The sequence below is a fragment of the Microtus ochrogaster genome, chromosome 21, assembly GCF_000317375.1.
Source record: "Microtus ochrogaster isolate Prairie Vole_2 chromosome 21, MicOch1.0, whole genome shotgun sequence".
NCBI classification, from domain to species: Eukaryota; Metazoa; Chordata; class Mammalia; order Rodentia; family Cricetidae; genus Microtus; species Microtus ochrogaster.
Window position 1 is genome coordinate 47,203,260 of NC_022022.1, and position 15,742 is coordinate 47,219,001.

Below are 15,742 nucleotides of genomic sequence, written 5' to 3' on the forward strand. Positions count from 1 at the left end.
CTTTCCTTTATCCCTGGTTATAGCATCAGAGCACTCACTGCAGAAGCATTTTAAGGCAGAAAGCTAGAACCACCTAAAACTCTAGGACCAATGGCATTTGTGCCTAACATTCTAGCATGCCCCGCTTGAGTACGTTGTCTTTGCCCTGTTTCTACCCCGTTGAGAACCTATGTGTGTGTATAAATATCACCACATTTTTAACATATTGTTATATAAGCATGCTCTCAAGTCACTGATAATTAGTAATTACTACGTTGTATGAATACATGATTTTCAACTAAAAAGTAATTTTCAAACTGAAATAGGGTATAGCCACATCAGCTCTCCTGAAAACAAAGAAAATAACCACAGTAAATATGGCCACCTTCCTAAGCTGCAAATACATTCAGAGATGCTCAGGGAAGCTGGGATGCTGTAGAACACGTTAAAGATGCTCCGTATCTGACTTCATGAAAAATTCCAGACACCAACTGGACCACGGCAGAGATCTGTAATCTCAGCTGTTCAGGGGGCCAAGTCAGAATACCCAAAGTTCAGGGCCAGCCTGGGCTACAAGGTGAATTCAAGGCTGACCTGCATCGCTTAGTAAAACCCCACCCCATATTAAAAAGTAAAAAAAAAAAAACTAAAGGACTCGGATGGGCTGGAGAATGACTCTCCCTAGCTATTTTTCCAGAGAACCTAGGTTCAGCTCCGAGCATCCACGTGGAAGCTAACAGCCATCAATAACTCCAGTTTCGGGAGATCTGACGGCCTTTTCTGGCTTCTGTGGGCACCGTGCACACGTGTGGTGCACAAACATAGAAGCAGGAAAATATATAAAGTAAATATAATAATAGATTTTAAGGGCTGGAGATATAGCTCAGCAGTTGACTCCTTACCTAGCGTGTGTGAAACCTTCAGTCCCACACCCTAGTAAAAGTGCACAATCACGGTCCCTCTCCCTGTCCCCCCAGCACCCACACCCCTCCCCTGTGTAGGTCAAGCCTGTTGTTTGTGGGACCAGCAATGCGGCACCTACCCACATGCCCCGAAGTTCCCATTCCAACCCTCAGCAATGCGAAGTCATTAGGGTCCCACTGACTCCGGATGTTCTCATGCTTTTCCTTATCTCAAACAGTTTCTCCCAGCAGTGGTTCCCCAGATTCAGAGCTTGTTTCCACTGCCATGATTATTATTCTGTACTACTGGTTCTGTTAACTTCTTGTTTGGTCCTGCTCTATACGCTGACTCATGATGAATAAAGATTGATATTTTAAAGGAAACTTTACATCACAACTTAAAACAGAAAATGGCATTGTCTATGATAGCCATAAACTATTTTTGTCTTCTAGACATCTTGTATATTAACTTCTCCTTTTTTAAACAGGGTGGTTGCAAATGTGAAATACTGGATCAGGGTGGGATGGATCTAGAAGGAGTAGGGGAGTGGGAATGGATGCAATCGCATGCTCTGTGTGCACATATGAAACCCTTAAAAATAGAAGTACTACATCTTAAAGTAAAGAACAAACCGAGATTTAAAAAAAAAACAACCTAAATATAAAGTTTAAGGCTGGCTTTATATCCAGGCATAGTGCACACCTGTAATCCCAGCACTCAGGGAGCTGAGGCAGAAGAAGGAAGGGTTTGAAGTTCAGCTGAGTTTGAGGCCAGCTTGGGACACACAGGGAGACCCTGTCTCAAAAACAAACAAATCCTCACACCAAAAAGAAACAGACGAAAAGTTGGATTTCCATGTGAGTCACACTATTTGGTGGTATCAGTTTTATACTTTGAATTAAAGATCTATGTTAAATAAAAATCCTGGGTAGGGGAAAAGCCTCCACACTCACTACCCCCTGGTGGTCATAGTTTAAGTTTATTCCTGTGGGCTCAGCTCTGTAGAGCATGGGTAGGACCAGGGCGTCAGTGTGGTATTTCTTGTCGATAATTTAAATTATTCTTCTTTTAAAGGCTTAATGGAGGATGTGAGGAAATGTAAAATTATCTTCCTGATGGGTGAGTAATAGCTCTCAACTTTGCTAATACAGTTGCTAATAATATTGCTATAGCAGAAAAATTATATTCATCTTTCATTCTGTCCTGCTTTGAATTCATGTTCTTCTTTTGACCAAAATAATACCCCTGAGGTTTCCAGATGGTTGCATGCATAAGTATGCAATTTAATTTTTTTTTTTTTTGCGTTGTCGCTTTTCAGCATAGAAAAGGCGGGGTTGTAGGAATCTCAGCCACACAGCTCAGCTCTGTAGCAGTGGAGTGAAATACAAGGCCAAGAGGCTGCTGCGTGCTAAAGTCCAACACTCACTTTTGCTATTTGACTACCAACCCTCTATTAAAACTAAATGCATGGTGACCACATATGAAAATATTCCTCCCTTGCCACACATTATATTCTGCACAGTAAAAAAAAAAATAGTCTAGTTTGGGGCTGGGTGTGCAGCCCAAGGCTAGAGCACTTGCCTAGTATGTGTGAAGTCTTGGATTTGATCCCCAATAGCACACACACACACACACACACACACACACACACACTCACACACGCGCGCACACAAACACACACACACACCCAAAAACCTCATTTCTTCAATGTCCCAGTAGAGTGATACTTTCTAGCTACTTGTTGGATAAAATGCCATAAGATTAACTCCTTCTGTGCACCTGCCATGCTCCAGGTCACCGCAGATAATCCTTGAGCCATGACATAGCTGGGTGACCGAGCCCTGTTCCATCTCTGTTATACAGACTAGAAAGTCGACACTCAGGACAGTTATGGGACTTAGCCAAGATCATGGGGTAGAGATTAACTTTACTTGTGGACAGGAAGGAACCAGTTATGCAAAAGTTTCAAAGGTTGGGAAGGAGATGGAGGTGTGGTTTAGCAACAAGAGCTCTTGACAATGACGTTCAGGGTCTTGGGTTCAATCCCAGCCCTCTCCAACACATGTGAAAACATGTCAGGTTAGTCAGAATGCCTCCCAAAGGGAACACTTTCCTGTTTGTTATCCAAGTATATATATAGTATTATATATGATATATATCATTATATATAATATATACATATATTAGCAAGTATTCACTCCTTGTCCATTTTCCACAAAAGTATCTTTCTATACTTTCAAATAGTGAAAGTGTCCCTACCTCTTCAGGAATGGGGAAACAATGGCGTTATTCCCAGGGAAATACAACCAGATCAACTGTGTGCTGACCTTGTGAACCTATGGGGTAAATCTCCCTCGTTGTCAGTGGGGAGAATGAAGCCCAGAGAAGCTGAGAGCTCACCTGGTGGCAGTCTGGAGACGAGGGTCTGGGACTACTTGTGCCAGGCTCTCACCCTCATCACAAAGCTACCTGAGCTGTCATCTGAGCTCCGGGCCTCTCACACACGAACTATTTGAGAGGGACTGTGGCCGGGATGGAGCGAGACGCCCCATCGTAAGGAAGAGAGTAATTAACGGATCACATCCCCTGAGAAGTGTTACTAAAGAGTTAAAAAGAAGAAAAAGAGAGTAATCTGGTCAAGTAGGTGACAAGGCCAGGCCAGCTTCCCTGAGGAGGCCATGCTGACGCAGAACTGGGAGCTGGTGAAGGGCCTCATGGGAGGTGGCAGAAGGGAAACTCTAGCTGAGGACAGCATGTGCCCATGAGAATGACGGAATTCAGTCTTGCTGGGGCTCCTTTGTTGGCCTCTGGTGGTCCTTAGCTCACTTCTTCAGTTCTTGTTTTGTATTTGTCTTAGGAAGTAAAAGTGTATTTCTTAGTCTTCACTGGATATCTTAATTCCAGTGGAAAATTGGTCCTGCGTATGGCTTACTAAAACTTTAACAAGCTGTGTTCTAGGCATGAGACCTTCCTTGTACTGTAATATATTCTAGTCTCTGCTCATATTTTATATTAGAAGCCAAATTGGGGAAAGGAGAGAGCCTTTAAGGTTGATATCTAGATATCTAGATGCTTGGAGTAGGAATCCTTCATTACCATGTTGTTTTAATAATGTGATCCCCAAAAGCTTGTAACCATAATACAGCCTGGCTTCTGGTTGTCATTACCACCTCTGGCAATATTATTTCCAGTTTTCCCACTGTTCTAACTCATAGCTTATGCCTTGGAAATGCAGTGTTGCCTCTGTGTATGGCATAACTGAAGACCTTGGCTCACCTGTCACAAAACCCTGTGCCCTTTGGAGACTCAAAGAACACAGTGTGGAACCATAAACAGCGAGACTGAACACAAGAGCCCTCAGATCCTCTTTCTCTGAACACAAGAATCTTTCTTGGATCTGACCAACATCTCCTGTTTTTCTACTTATTGGTCAGCCACTGCTCTGCTTGGAAAAATAAAACAATTCACTGTTTAGACAGAAGGGACAAAGCCACTGTGATACAGGGAACTGGATTCTCTTTTTCTAAGGCATCTATTAAAATAAGGCCTAGGTTCCAAATGCCCCCATGACAAACAGCAGAATGGCTATATTATCACGGGTCTGTTCGAAGTTGTGAAGTCCCTGAGAACATGAAGGCACAATGAGAACCGTTTGGGTAAATTTTAGTTAAAAGCCACAAGATGTCAATGGTACAAACGTGGTTCTGTCTACAGAAGGTTAGTGGGCAGGAGGTCTGCCTCAATGGGTAGAATGCCTGCCTAGCACATGTGAGGCGCTGGTTCAGCCCCCAACAATGAAGGCAGATAGAGAGGACCAAAAGGTGGAGGTTGTAGGAAGGAGGGGCTGCTTGTTCTTCTCGGCCACCTGGCTGGCTTAGCCCCGAAATAATCACACAGAAACAGTATTAATTAAATCACTGCTTGACCCATTAGCCCTAGCTTCTTATTGGCTAACTATTACATATTAATTTAACCCATCTCTATTAATCTGTATATAGCCACGAGGTCGTGGCCTATCAGCCAAGTTTCAGCACCTCTGTCTCTGGTGGCGGATCCATGGCGTGTCTCTCTCTGAGCCTTCCTTCTCCCGGCATTCAGTCCAATTTTCCCTGCCTAAGTTCTGCCCTATCAACAGGCCAAGGCAGTTTCTTTATTCATTAATCGATAAAAGCAACACGTAGACAGAGGGCCTCCCAAACCATGAGGTCACCTTTGACTACAAAAGGGCTGTGTGGACAGCCTGAACTACAGGAAACCCTGTCTCAAGAAAAAGAAGACTCCTGAATTGGGCAGGTTACAACCAGTCAGAGCGGCCGTAGAATTGGCAGATTGGCCACACCTAGGAGGACGTGTTCATGTCTATGCTTGAAACAGAGCTAATATTCCAAACACTCTTCCTGTGTTCAAGTACCACCGGCTCCTGAAGAATGGACAGCCCCTGACGACTGTCCTCATCCCTATATGCTAGCTGGCCCCAGTATCCTTCCTGCTACATCCCCAGGTCTCTCTTTGACTCCAGCTCTGTCTGCACTCTCTTGTCTCCTGAGCTGGCCTCCTCGTCAGTCTGTTTCACTGGAGATGGCTGGTCTCCCATCACCCAAGGTGGGCTTAACTTCCTGCTCCTAGAAGTCTCTGCTAATCACCAACTTTGCTCCTTGGAGCTCTTTGTCCCTGGCATACGAACCGTTCGTTGGCGGGGGGGGGGGGGCTATAACTAGTGAAAAAAATAGATTGTTGGAATAATGAATTCTTCAGGAAGTAGTGTGACCACACTGTTTCCATAACAACCGACACAGCAATCAGGATTCCTGAACTGGAACTGGCAGGCATGTTGCTGGGGCTGGGGCTGTGAGGGAGAGAGTTCAGGTTAATTGGGAGCCTCTGTGATGCCCCTTCCTTGCCATTACACAACCTCTCACCTAGGGCACTGACTTCCCCAAGGCTTAGGTTTAGGCCTACGGAGAATCCGGCCCCTTAGGCCTCGAGACCTGAGCTGCTGTGCAGCAGGTAGGAATACTCTCCTCTATCCCAGTGGGAGGAACATTCAGGCCCCGTGTTCCCTCCCCACCAAGGATAAACTTAGCTGACTGCGGACTTCTGTGTGAATATCACCGTTCCGTTCCTGAGGAGAGCAGTCCGGTGTCTGTTTGTAGAGAAATACCTTTTCTGAGGACACAGACGCTGTCCCTGCAGGTCAAGCAAGCAGCCTATAGGACTCTGTGGACACTCCACAGGCTTTGGATTGTCCCGTACACGACTCAGGAAGCTTTGCTCACACAAGATGGCCCAGCCACTGCTGAAGTATGGAAGCATTTGGCGAATGTGCTTCCAAGAGCGTCTCTGTGTCCCACCACAGCGTGGCTTCCGCTTTAATAGCCTCTTCAATTACTCCTCTTCCTCCTTCCCTCCTTCTCTTGACTAGTATCTTGCTATTGCCCAATCTCTTTTGGCTTCATTTTCCCTTCTCCACTTTTCACTTCTGTCTGTGCCCAAAGCATCCCGTAATCTGAGTTCACACTGCCTCACCCAAAGCCTTGATGGGCGTGTTATCAGTGTTTGAAAACCACATCTGGCTAATCGCGTGAGAGGCGACGCTAATGGCATAACGACGGGGCCACCACTCGGTGCTGCAGCTTCCAGAGTGTCGGGACACAGATGGCCTTGTTTACATTGGCACTGGTGCTGTGGGGAACTGTGTTTAAGTATTGTGATGGCAATCTTGATGGCCAACTTAATTGGGTTAATAAATACCTCTAGCTACGTCCAGGAGGGGTCTCCAAAGAGGATTGTTAGACCATGAGATCTCTGACCTAATCGGTGGAATTACTGATCCATTGTTGAAGTCATAAGAAGATGGCATTGTCAGGGGAGGTGACAGTGTAGGAGGTGGACCTTGGAGGAAGGAGTTCATGGGGACCTGCTCTGGGGATAGGTCATGTCCAACCACTTCCTGTTTCCTTTCTCTCTGCTTCTTGGCTGCCATATTGAGAACTGTTTAGCCCTACCATGCTCCCACAGCCGTGATGGAGCAACCCCTCAGAACCATGAGCCACAGCCCCTCTTCCATCGTTCAAGCTGCTTTTCACAGGTCTTTTGTCATAGCAATGCCAGAGCCTAACTAGCATCACCTTTGAGAGATATTCAGATAAGATTCTGTGTTACTGTATGCCTTTTTGGCCACTGCACATAGTCTTATTTCTCTTCCTAGAGAACTGAGTTCTTCCCAAAATTCAATATTTTACGATTGCTTTGGCTTCCTTGTAACCCCATTGTCTTTGAATTGTTCTCTGCTATGAAAGAACTCTGGAGTATCTGCACAAATATGTCGGTTTCATCAACTCATGAATTTATTCATATCTGATAGAAAACAATTCAAAGCTTTTCAATTCCCCCTCATGGTGAGAGAAAGCAGCTTCCGTTTAGCGCCTGCCTGTGTCAGGCGCTAGAGAGAGCCTTCCAGAGTCGCTTTATGGAATGCTTGTGCCCAGAAAAAGGACAGGACACCATTTCCAGCCTTTATTTCCCAGGAAGGCAGAAAGATAAGCGATGAATTAGAAAATAGTGTATGTTTGGGTGGGGTGGGAGCTTGAAACGCTCCCGTGTTGTCAAGAAACACTACCAGTTGTTTCCCCCAAAGTGGCAGGCTTTTTTCACTTTCTAAAACATGTTTGCCAGATACTGGAGCCTGGCAAGTCATAGCTGCCTCCTCCGGAAGTAAACAGAGCTACAGCCACACTGCCGTGGGGGAGTCTCATCTTACCTGATCTCAGTATCTGGGCCTGGATAGCACCTTGGAAGGAGGCATCAGGAATGGCGTTCAGTTAAAAAGGCAGCTAGTTCAGCACACATGCCCTTCCTCCAGGAAGCAGTTATTCCTCTGTGGGCCCAACGGCTTTATGAGCATGTCATACTTAGTAAAATAAACAGGGCAAAACATGCCAGTTCTTAGTCCCAGCACTCAGGAGGTGGAGGCAGGGGAACTCTCAGTTTGTGGCCAGCCTGCTCGACATCAAATTTCAGGCCAGCCAGAGCTGCATAGTGAAAATCTATCTTAAAAGAATTAATAATGCATACCTAAGGGTAATTATTTTTAATTATTATTAATTTTTTTTTTGCTTCACTGAAGTGTCCTTAAGTGATATTAATTTAAGAACACTGTGGTCAAAACACGGACCAGTGAGACGGCTCACTGCTAAGGTGATTACTTGCCACAGAGCTTGAGCACTGGGCTTTGATCCCTGGAGCCTACGTGGCAGAAGAGAACTCACTCTTGCAGGTTGTCCTTTGCCCCTTACAGGCATGTCGTGGCATGCATGCATACATTCTAAATGAATGCAGGGGAAATGAAAGAAGCCTAGAATGGCTGGTTCAGCTGGATTCTGATACTTTGTTTCAGTCGTTCTACTCCTTGCCTCTGCCGTCCATGGAGAGCAAACAACGCCTTAGAATCACAATGCAAGTAAGGACCCCAGTGTCTGTGGAGCAGACTCAGGGAACCTGCAGCTACAGGGAAGTGAGGGTGGAGATGGTGCTTGAGACCAAAAGAGAGCCTTTGGGTTTAGGCATCTTGGAGGGGAGGGTCCCCTGATGTTTGGCGGCATCAGCTGACTCCAAAACACAGCTGTGGAGGGTTGAAGGGGAGGGAAGAGACAGGAAGGGGAGCAGAGAAAAATGTAGAGTTCAATAAAACCAATTTTAAAAAAGGAAAAAAAATAAGAAAACACAGTCACGGAGAAAGCGTCAGAGATTAGCGCCACATCTCCAGAAAGGCCCACTTCTGAGACTCCTGGAGGTCTGGACCGCACTGAAAGTCTTCCTGGACCCAGGGGCACGGAGGACCTAGGAGACAGAACAGGAGTGTCAGAAGACCCGCTTCGCATCAGCAGAGTGGGAAGAGCCAGGCAACAGGGAGAGCAAAGAAACCCTTCAAGGTGGAGGGAAGCCCTGAACTGAAGACAGAAGCAAACAGACCAAACCAAGATGATCAGAATGGCTACACTGAGCTACGGAACCCAAAGCTAGACTGGAACCCCAGGCTAGACTCTGGCTTCTGCTCTGAATGAAGCAGACAGTGCAAGAGCCAAGCAATGGGCAATTTTGTGCCCACTTGACTGGGTTAGGTGTCACCCAGACAGTGGGCAGAGCGTCGATTCTGGGTGTGGTTTGAAGTTTTTCTTTTTGTTTTTGTTTGTTTTTTGTCAAGTGAAAACTCCATTTGAATCCATGGACCAAATAAGGGAGACCGGACCTCAGCAACAGGGGTGAGCACCATTCGGTCTGTAGTGCCGGAGGGGGGGGTGAGGAGTGGACACAGAAGAAGTGGGGGGATTCTCTGTCACTTCGGGAGTAGGAATACATCTACCCTCACTTGAACATCACAGCTCCAGGCTCGTCAGCCTTCAGACTCTAGAACTTATACCATCCACCTAGACAATCAAATTGCCAGCACTCTGAGAGGACGCCTGCTTCATAGGTGTTAGGGCTTAGTTCAACGCCGTCAGTTTCCCTGGGTCTGATTTGAGAGGCCACAGTGGGACCTCTTGGCTTCAGAGTCAAGCAATCCACTTCCCACAATTAATTCCCTTCTTGCGGTTGCTTTGGTTTGTGAGATAAGGCTTCATAGCCCAGGCTGGTCTCAGACTTGACCCAATCCTCCTGCCACAGCTTCCTGAATGTTTGGGTAGTAGATTCGTGCCATCATACCCTGTACCCGGCTGTAAATCCCCTGGCCAATGAAGCTGGGTTGCCATAGAGAAGTAAGTTTCCATCTGATTCCCAGCCTTTGGCTGGGTCTACCTGAAGACACACACACACACACACACACACACACAAACTCTTTCCTCCATGAAAGTGCGCAGATATTGAATGCCTCCAACACTCTGCCTTGGCCCCCAGCACCTGTATTTTCAAACACCTGGCCATTCAGGGGAGAAAAGGCAGGCGGACATTGCAAGACAGCACTTGAACGCATCACCAGCTGAGACATTTCTCTAGGGGAGAAATGTGGGCACTGTGTCCCCAGAGAGAACCCAGTGGCATAGACTTTACACTGTGATTGGATGCCGTGTCTATGGGAGCGGCATGAGCTCTTTCTTCATTGACTCAAAGTTAGCGAGAAACTCTGCAAAAGACTGCGATTCGAAAGAACGTGAGCACGTCCTTGGAATACTGCCTGGTGCAAACAAGCTTCTTCCTCTCTCTCTCCTCCATTGTCCCATTCTTCTTCAAGCTTTTAATGATTTCCTCCAAAAAGGCAGTACTGTGGACTTATTGTCATAGGGAATAGCAAGAATAACTCAAGAAAGAGAAGAACACAGTCTTTGTGCTTGCCGGGCACAACAAGGGCTGACCTCACACTTGTTGCCCCTCCCCCTGGCTGAGATCCTTCTGGAAGCCCATTAACACTGACTGAAATGCTGGTCTAGTCTCACCTGCGCCTGCGCTAACAGCTGAGTGTAGTCAACAGAACGGTGAATGCCCCTTGTGCTCTACCGAGTGAATTTACCAAGCTAATTTCAACGAGTGCCTCAGTTTCCTGAGAGGTACACGTGAGCACGTGCGCAGCCCTGGCTTGCCTGAAACTCATTGTATAGCCCAAGCTGGCACAGGCCTCACAGAGATCTGCCTGCCTCTTGAACCCTCTTTGACTTTGCACGTAAATGTCCCCCTTCCGGGTTCTGCTTTAATGAGATGTGTCATGTCTCTCCATGACAGTGCTCAGTTTTGGCAGAACTGAACAATCGCTGACTTGTCAGAGTGAAGGTCAATGGAGTTTACTAGCAAATGATCCAGCCAGATCACGTGACCCAATTTAAGATGTAAAACCGTGAAGCCATTCATTAAAGGTGACTGTTAAATGGCGGCTCATGTTTGGTGTCATGACAAACCTCCTTTCTTGGATGTGTTTCTTACGGCAATTCGGTGGGTCTGTGGTGAAAACCTGGCACCACCCTGGCTGACACAGGACTGTGTGGTGTGTGTGTGTGAACTCCAGAGGGTCCTACAGGTGGGGGTCCCACAGCACCTAGCGGTAGCAGGTGAAACACCTATGGCTCTCAGCATAGTGTTCTGTTACAGAGTTTTAAAGAGCACCTGCTTCAAATGCTGTTAAGAACATCACACGACCTATTACAAACAAAGCAGACATTTATTAGCTGGCACGGAAAGCCAAAAAGCATGATGAAATGGAGACTTTCTTCTGGGCGGCATGCAGGGACTCTCAGGCACGCCTCTGAACCCCAGTGTTACTGCCTTCCCCCCAGCCCGACAGAGAACACCAGCAGTTCCTCCCATCGGCTGTGAGAGGAATGGCCGAGCGTTTAATAAGGCGCTGAGGACTTTATTAACTGTCATAACCGTTGCTCATTCGCCACGGAGCCATTATCCCAGCATTATTACACGGTAAATATGAAGAGAAAGAGCATCACAGCCCCAGGCGCCCCTGGGAGATCACAGCAGACCGCTTCTTGCTCATCTGGTCTAGAAGCTCCCAGTCCAGCCCATCCCGGAATCACCTGGGGAATGTATTCTGATGATTATCGTTTTTAATAATGAGAAATTTCAGGCTTCCAAAAGAGCTGGAAGCATCTTTACAATAAGCTCAGGTGCCCGTCAGCTCCGTTCTACTGGTCACATTTAGCGAGCAACTGCTTCCCACGGGTCTGCGCTTCTGTCCGCCCCTCCATGTTTCTTTAACTCTTAGACATTTGAGTCACTTGTCAACGCCTGCCCCCTTTTCCTGGGAAATCTTCTAAAAGTTTGGGTGTCCAGGAGGCACCAGCTGCAGGCGTTGAGAGGTTTCCATCCTGGTGGGGAATTTTTTCCCCTAACACTAAGTTTCTTGGTTGTTCCCTGGGAAACCATGCTGATGGGGCCCCTACTGAGAAGACTCTGACAGTTCTGTAGCAAAGAGAAGAGTTGGGCAGCCAAACGCGAAGCTGGAGGAATGGGTTAAGGCCACAGTAGTGGCGTGCCCGCCTAGCGTGCTGAGGTGAGATCTCATGACAGCAGAACCTCTCACCTCCTGGCCAGGTCATGAGAGAGAAAACAAATGAACCAGCGGCCCAGTCCCCTTCAGGGCTCAGCCCTGGAGACCTAAGCCTCCCACTGTGCCCAGCTGAGCACCGAAGCCTTTCCCACATACGTGGGCCTTTAGAGAATATTCCAGACCTAACTGTAGCAGGTCAGGATTAAAAACCTTCCATAGGCTGGGATATTGTGGGGGTAACACAACCCCAAATAGGGATCCCTTCATGGAATCCAGTCCCAGTTCACAGTCAAGGAAGCCAGGCCATGGAGGCAGCATGGTTGTTAGCGTGTCACGGAGGTCAGGGGCTTTCTCATTTACTTTCCTTGTGCAATGGTATCAATGACTGTTAATTAGAGCCAGGATGTAGGAGCCCTGTGGCCTCAGAGTGGGGATAAGTCAGTTCTCTTCCAACCACTCAGCAAGTCTCAACCAAGGCCTGGAATCAGGCCCATTGACCCCAGCACCATACACAGGGCTGCCTGGCCTAGAGAGTCACTGTTCCTGATACAACAGTTGCCACGTACCTCCTAGATGCCAGGCCATAATAATAAGGAAGTATGTCTGTTGTTCTCAGGATTCTGGTCCCTCTTAAAGTTCTTATATGACCTATAGCTGGACTTGTGACCTGGTGTACGTCAACAACTCCTTCAAAACACCTGTCAAAGGCTCCCAGCACTAACAGAAATGTTGACTAGTATAGAGATGTGGGTTTCTTACTCACTCCGGGCCCCAGAACATTGGCTCCCAGCAATAGCACACTGAAGCTCGGCCTGCCAAAGCACTCCCGTTAGCTACAGGAGGCTTCAAGTGGCTTGTGGGTCCCAGCTGGCTCCGTTGTTCCTGGGCGGTCAGCTTACAGTAAGAGGCATTATAGCTTTTCTCTGAAAGGAATCATTCAGTCACAAAAACATGAGCTCAGGGCTGAGACCATTTTAATGTAGAGAGGAGGATTTCAAGGGCAGGGGTGGGTGGGTTTTTGAAGAAAAACAGCAACAAACAGAGATTACTTGGGAATAGTACAGACTGATTTGCAAAACATACTTAATACTCTCAAAACTGCAGTCGCAAAGACTGTTCGTCTTTAAAGATGTGGAAAACAGTACCACATTTGTAAGTTGTGTCTAGACATTATAAAAGTGTGCAGTGTTAGCACTGAGATCAGTGTGTGTGCGCGTGTGCACACGTGTGTAGTCAGAAGACAACCGTGGACATTGGTTCCCAGGTGCCTTCTACTTAGTCAAGAGCTAACAGTACACAACACAGTGTCAACAGAGCACACCGTGCCTGGGCTGTGTTCACCTGGTACAGGGGTTCCTCGGAGCCCGCGGAGCTGTGTTCACCTGGTACAGGGGTTCCTCGGAGCCCGCGGAGCTGTGTTCACCTGGTACAGGACTTCCTCGGAGCCCGCGGAGCTGTGTTCACCTGGTACAGGACTTCCTCGGAGCCCGTGGAGCTGTGTTCAGTCCTTGGCACCAAATAAACTGGACACTGGGGTGGATACCTGTAATCACACCACTTGAGAGGTGGAGGCTGGAGCACCAGAAGTTCAGAATCACCTTGGCTACATCATGTTCAAGGCCAGCCTGGACTACATGAGGTCCTCATGCTCAAAATCTAAAATGTCCACCCCATGTCAGCTACACATGTAACTGTAAATGTATAAAACTATGAATCTGATACTCTTCATAAAAGATGAACTTCATAGTATCTCTGGACTAGATGGCCTCTGTCATTTCCACTTAGTGGAGAAATAAGTTACCATGTTTTGTGAAAATGTGTTTCTAGTATTGACTGTGAGCTCATGCAAATATGTGATCCGGCTTTTTAAATAACCCCACTGATCCATGAGGCGGTAGATAAAGCATCAGGTGGTAAGAACAGAAACAGCAGTGCGTGCGCAGCTCAGCACCATGACTGTGGAAACAGTCAGCCCCCCCCCACGCTGAGGGCACGTGCTCATCCACCTCAGGGACGCAGCTGCTTGTCAGCCGATTGTCTTCATCTGCCCGCGATTTCCAGGCCTGGATCAGCAAATGCTATCCCTGCCAGCTTTGCCGACTCCTCCCACTCAACCTAAAGTCGGGCAACGGCAAGAGTCGCTTGGGATCCAGTCCTTGGAGGCTGAGGGTCCAGGAGCTGCATTTAAGGCAAGGTCATGAAAACTGGTACAGGGCTAGCCCCAAGAGCACCAGATCCGGGGAACAGTGCTCACTCGGCGGCTTCTGGAGAGCGACAGACGGAGACAGAGTGGAAAGCCAGGCTCAGGGCCCCTGAGCTCTGTTCCACCAGTGCAACTTGAGGTTCACATAGAGAATTCAACAGCCCAATCCTTTAAAATCCCACTTGAGATTGAAAGTAAGGATTTTCCGTTCTTTTTACCTTCAAAATGGGATCTCATCTAAACTCTAAATCATACCATAGGGGGCTGCGTAAGGGTCTACTGGGGGCAAGAGCCCACAGTAACCATGGGCTACACGTCAGTGAGAGAGCGGCAATTGGGGCAGCCCCTTGTCTTTATCAGTTGCCGACCATCGGAGAGCACAGGCCCTTAGCTCTGAGACGGGGTTCTTCAAAAGAATTATGTCCCATGTATCAAGTTATCCTAGAGGGACATTAAGACCCCCTTTATTTAAAAGTGTTACGTTAGGACTTTGATATTAGAGACGGGATGAAAAGCCATGCAGCCGCTAGCAGATTTTGTGCTGCTTTTACAGTGAGAAAATCAGATTGTTCTCCAGTTTGGAGCCAAGGGAAGAATCATGCCATTGTACAGGTTACTTAAAATTCCCCACTGCCTGCACCATTCGGCCCAAAAATGCTAAGAATCCGCAGCTGTTGCTCCCACGGAAGGCTTCTAACTGGGGCAGCGAGCGCCCCTGCACACAGCTGTTGTTAATTCGAGATGGAGCATTTTAATTGCCTTTGTGTCAAGATTTATTAAATAACATTTCAGAGGGGCAAACCTGTAATAGTCATATTAGTAGAAGGCTGAAAGTAGCAAATAGTTGGAACACAGTGTCTCTGCCTTGGAAGCCAAGTCAGAAAACATCTTCCCCACATGGCCAGCCACCAGCCATCCCGGGTAAACACAACCCCCACCCCCAGCTCAGCTGAGAACTCCCCTTAGTCACTTACCTGGAAGCACTTCTCCCTCTGTCCCCATGCTCTCCCTTCCTATTACAGCTAGAAGCAAGAGTCTCTGCTTGGGGGCAGCTCTGGCGTTAGGGGACAGCTGCTGGCCGGGCGGGCGGGGGGGGGGGGGTCTGTCTTGTTTCTGCTACCTTCTGTAATTGCTGGTTTCCTAGTATGTTTGGGCCCTCTGTGCGGTCCTGTGGAGGTGTCTGAACCTCCCGCCCTTGGCTTCCAGCAGCTCTCTGGATGAGCAGATGACAGAACGCATGAACCCTTCCTGGCTTGTCTGCCACAGTAAGGAAGGGAGCTTGAGAGGCCCTCCGCTAAAGTGGGTCAGGCGCTGGCATCCCTTAGTAGTGAGTTCCACTGCCCAGAGAGCCGGGATTCAGGCTAGACTCTCAATGGTGTTTTGCATTTTTATTTCAAATATTCTCTTCTCAGGAAGCTGTAATTAGGAGACATGAATGAGCACCAGTTATTCACACACACACACACACACACACACACCAAATAAAGTAAATATAGTTTAAGTTTTCTTTAAAAGCTAGGGAATAAGACAAACATATAGGCATCCCCCTGAATATTAACCTTCATCAGGCGATGAAAGGATACAGAGACCCAAATTGGAGCACCGGACAGAAATCTCAAGGTCCAAATCAGGAGCAGAAGGAGGGGGAGCACGAGCAAGGAACTCAGGAC

At 47.5% G+C, this 15,742-nt stretch overlaps 1 protein-coding gene across 1 annotated transcript in view; it reads left to right on the forward strand.

Annotated features, from left to right (window-relative positions):
• Positions 1–15,742, forward strand: part of Ak5 (adenylate kinase 5) — a 170,313-nt gene that overhangs the window by 131,832 nt on the left and 22,739 nt on the right. Inside the window, exon 10 of the mRNA XM_005357474.2 lies at positions 1,957–2,001. Within this exon, the coding sequence (XP_005357531.1) occupies positions 1,957–2,001 (45 nt within the window). The remainder of the gene's footprint in view (positions 1–1,956; positions 2,002–15,742) is intronic.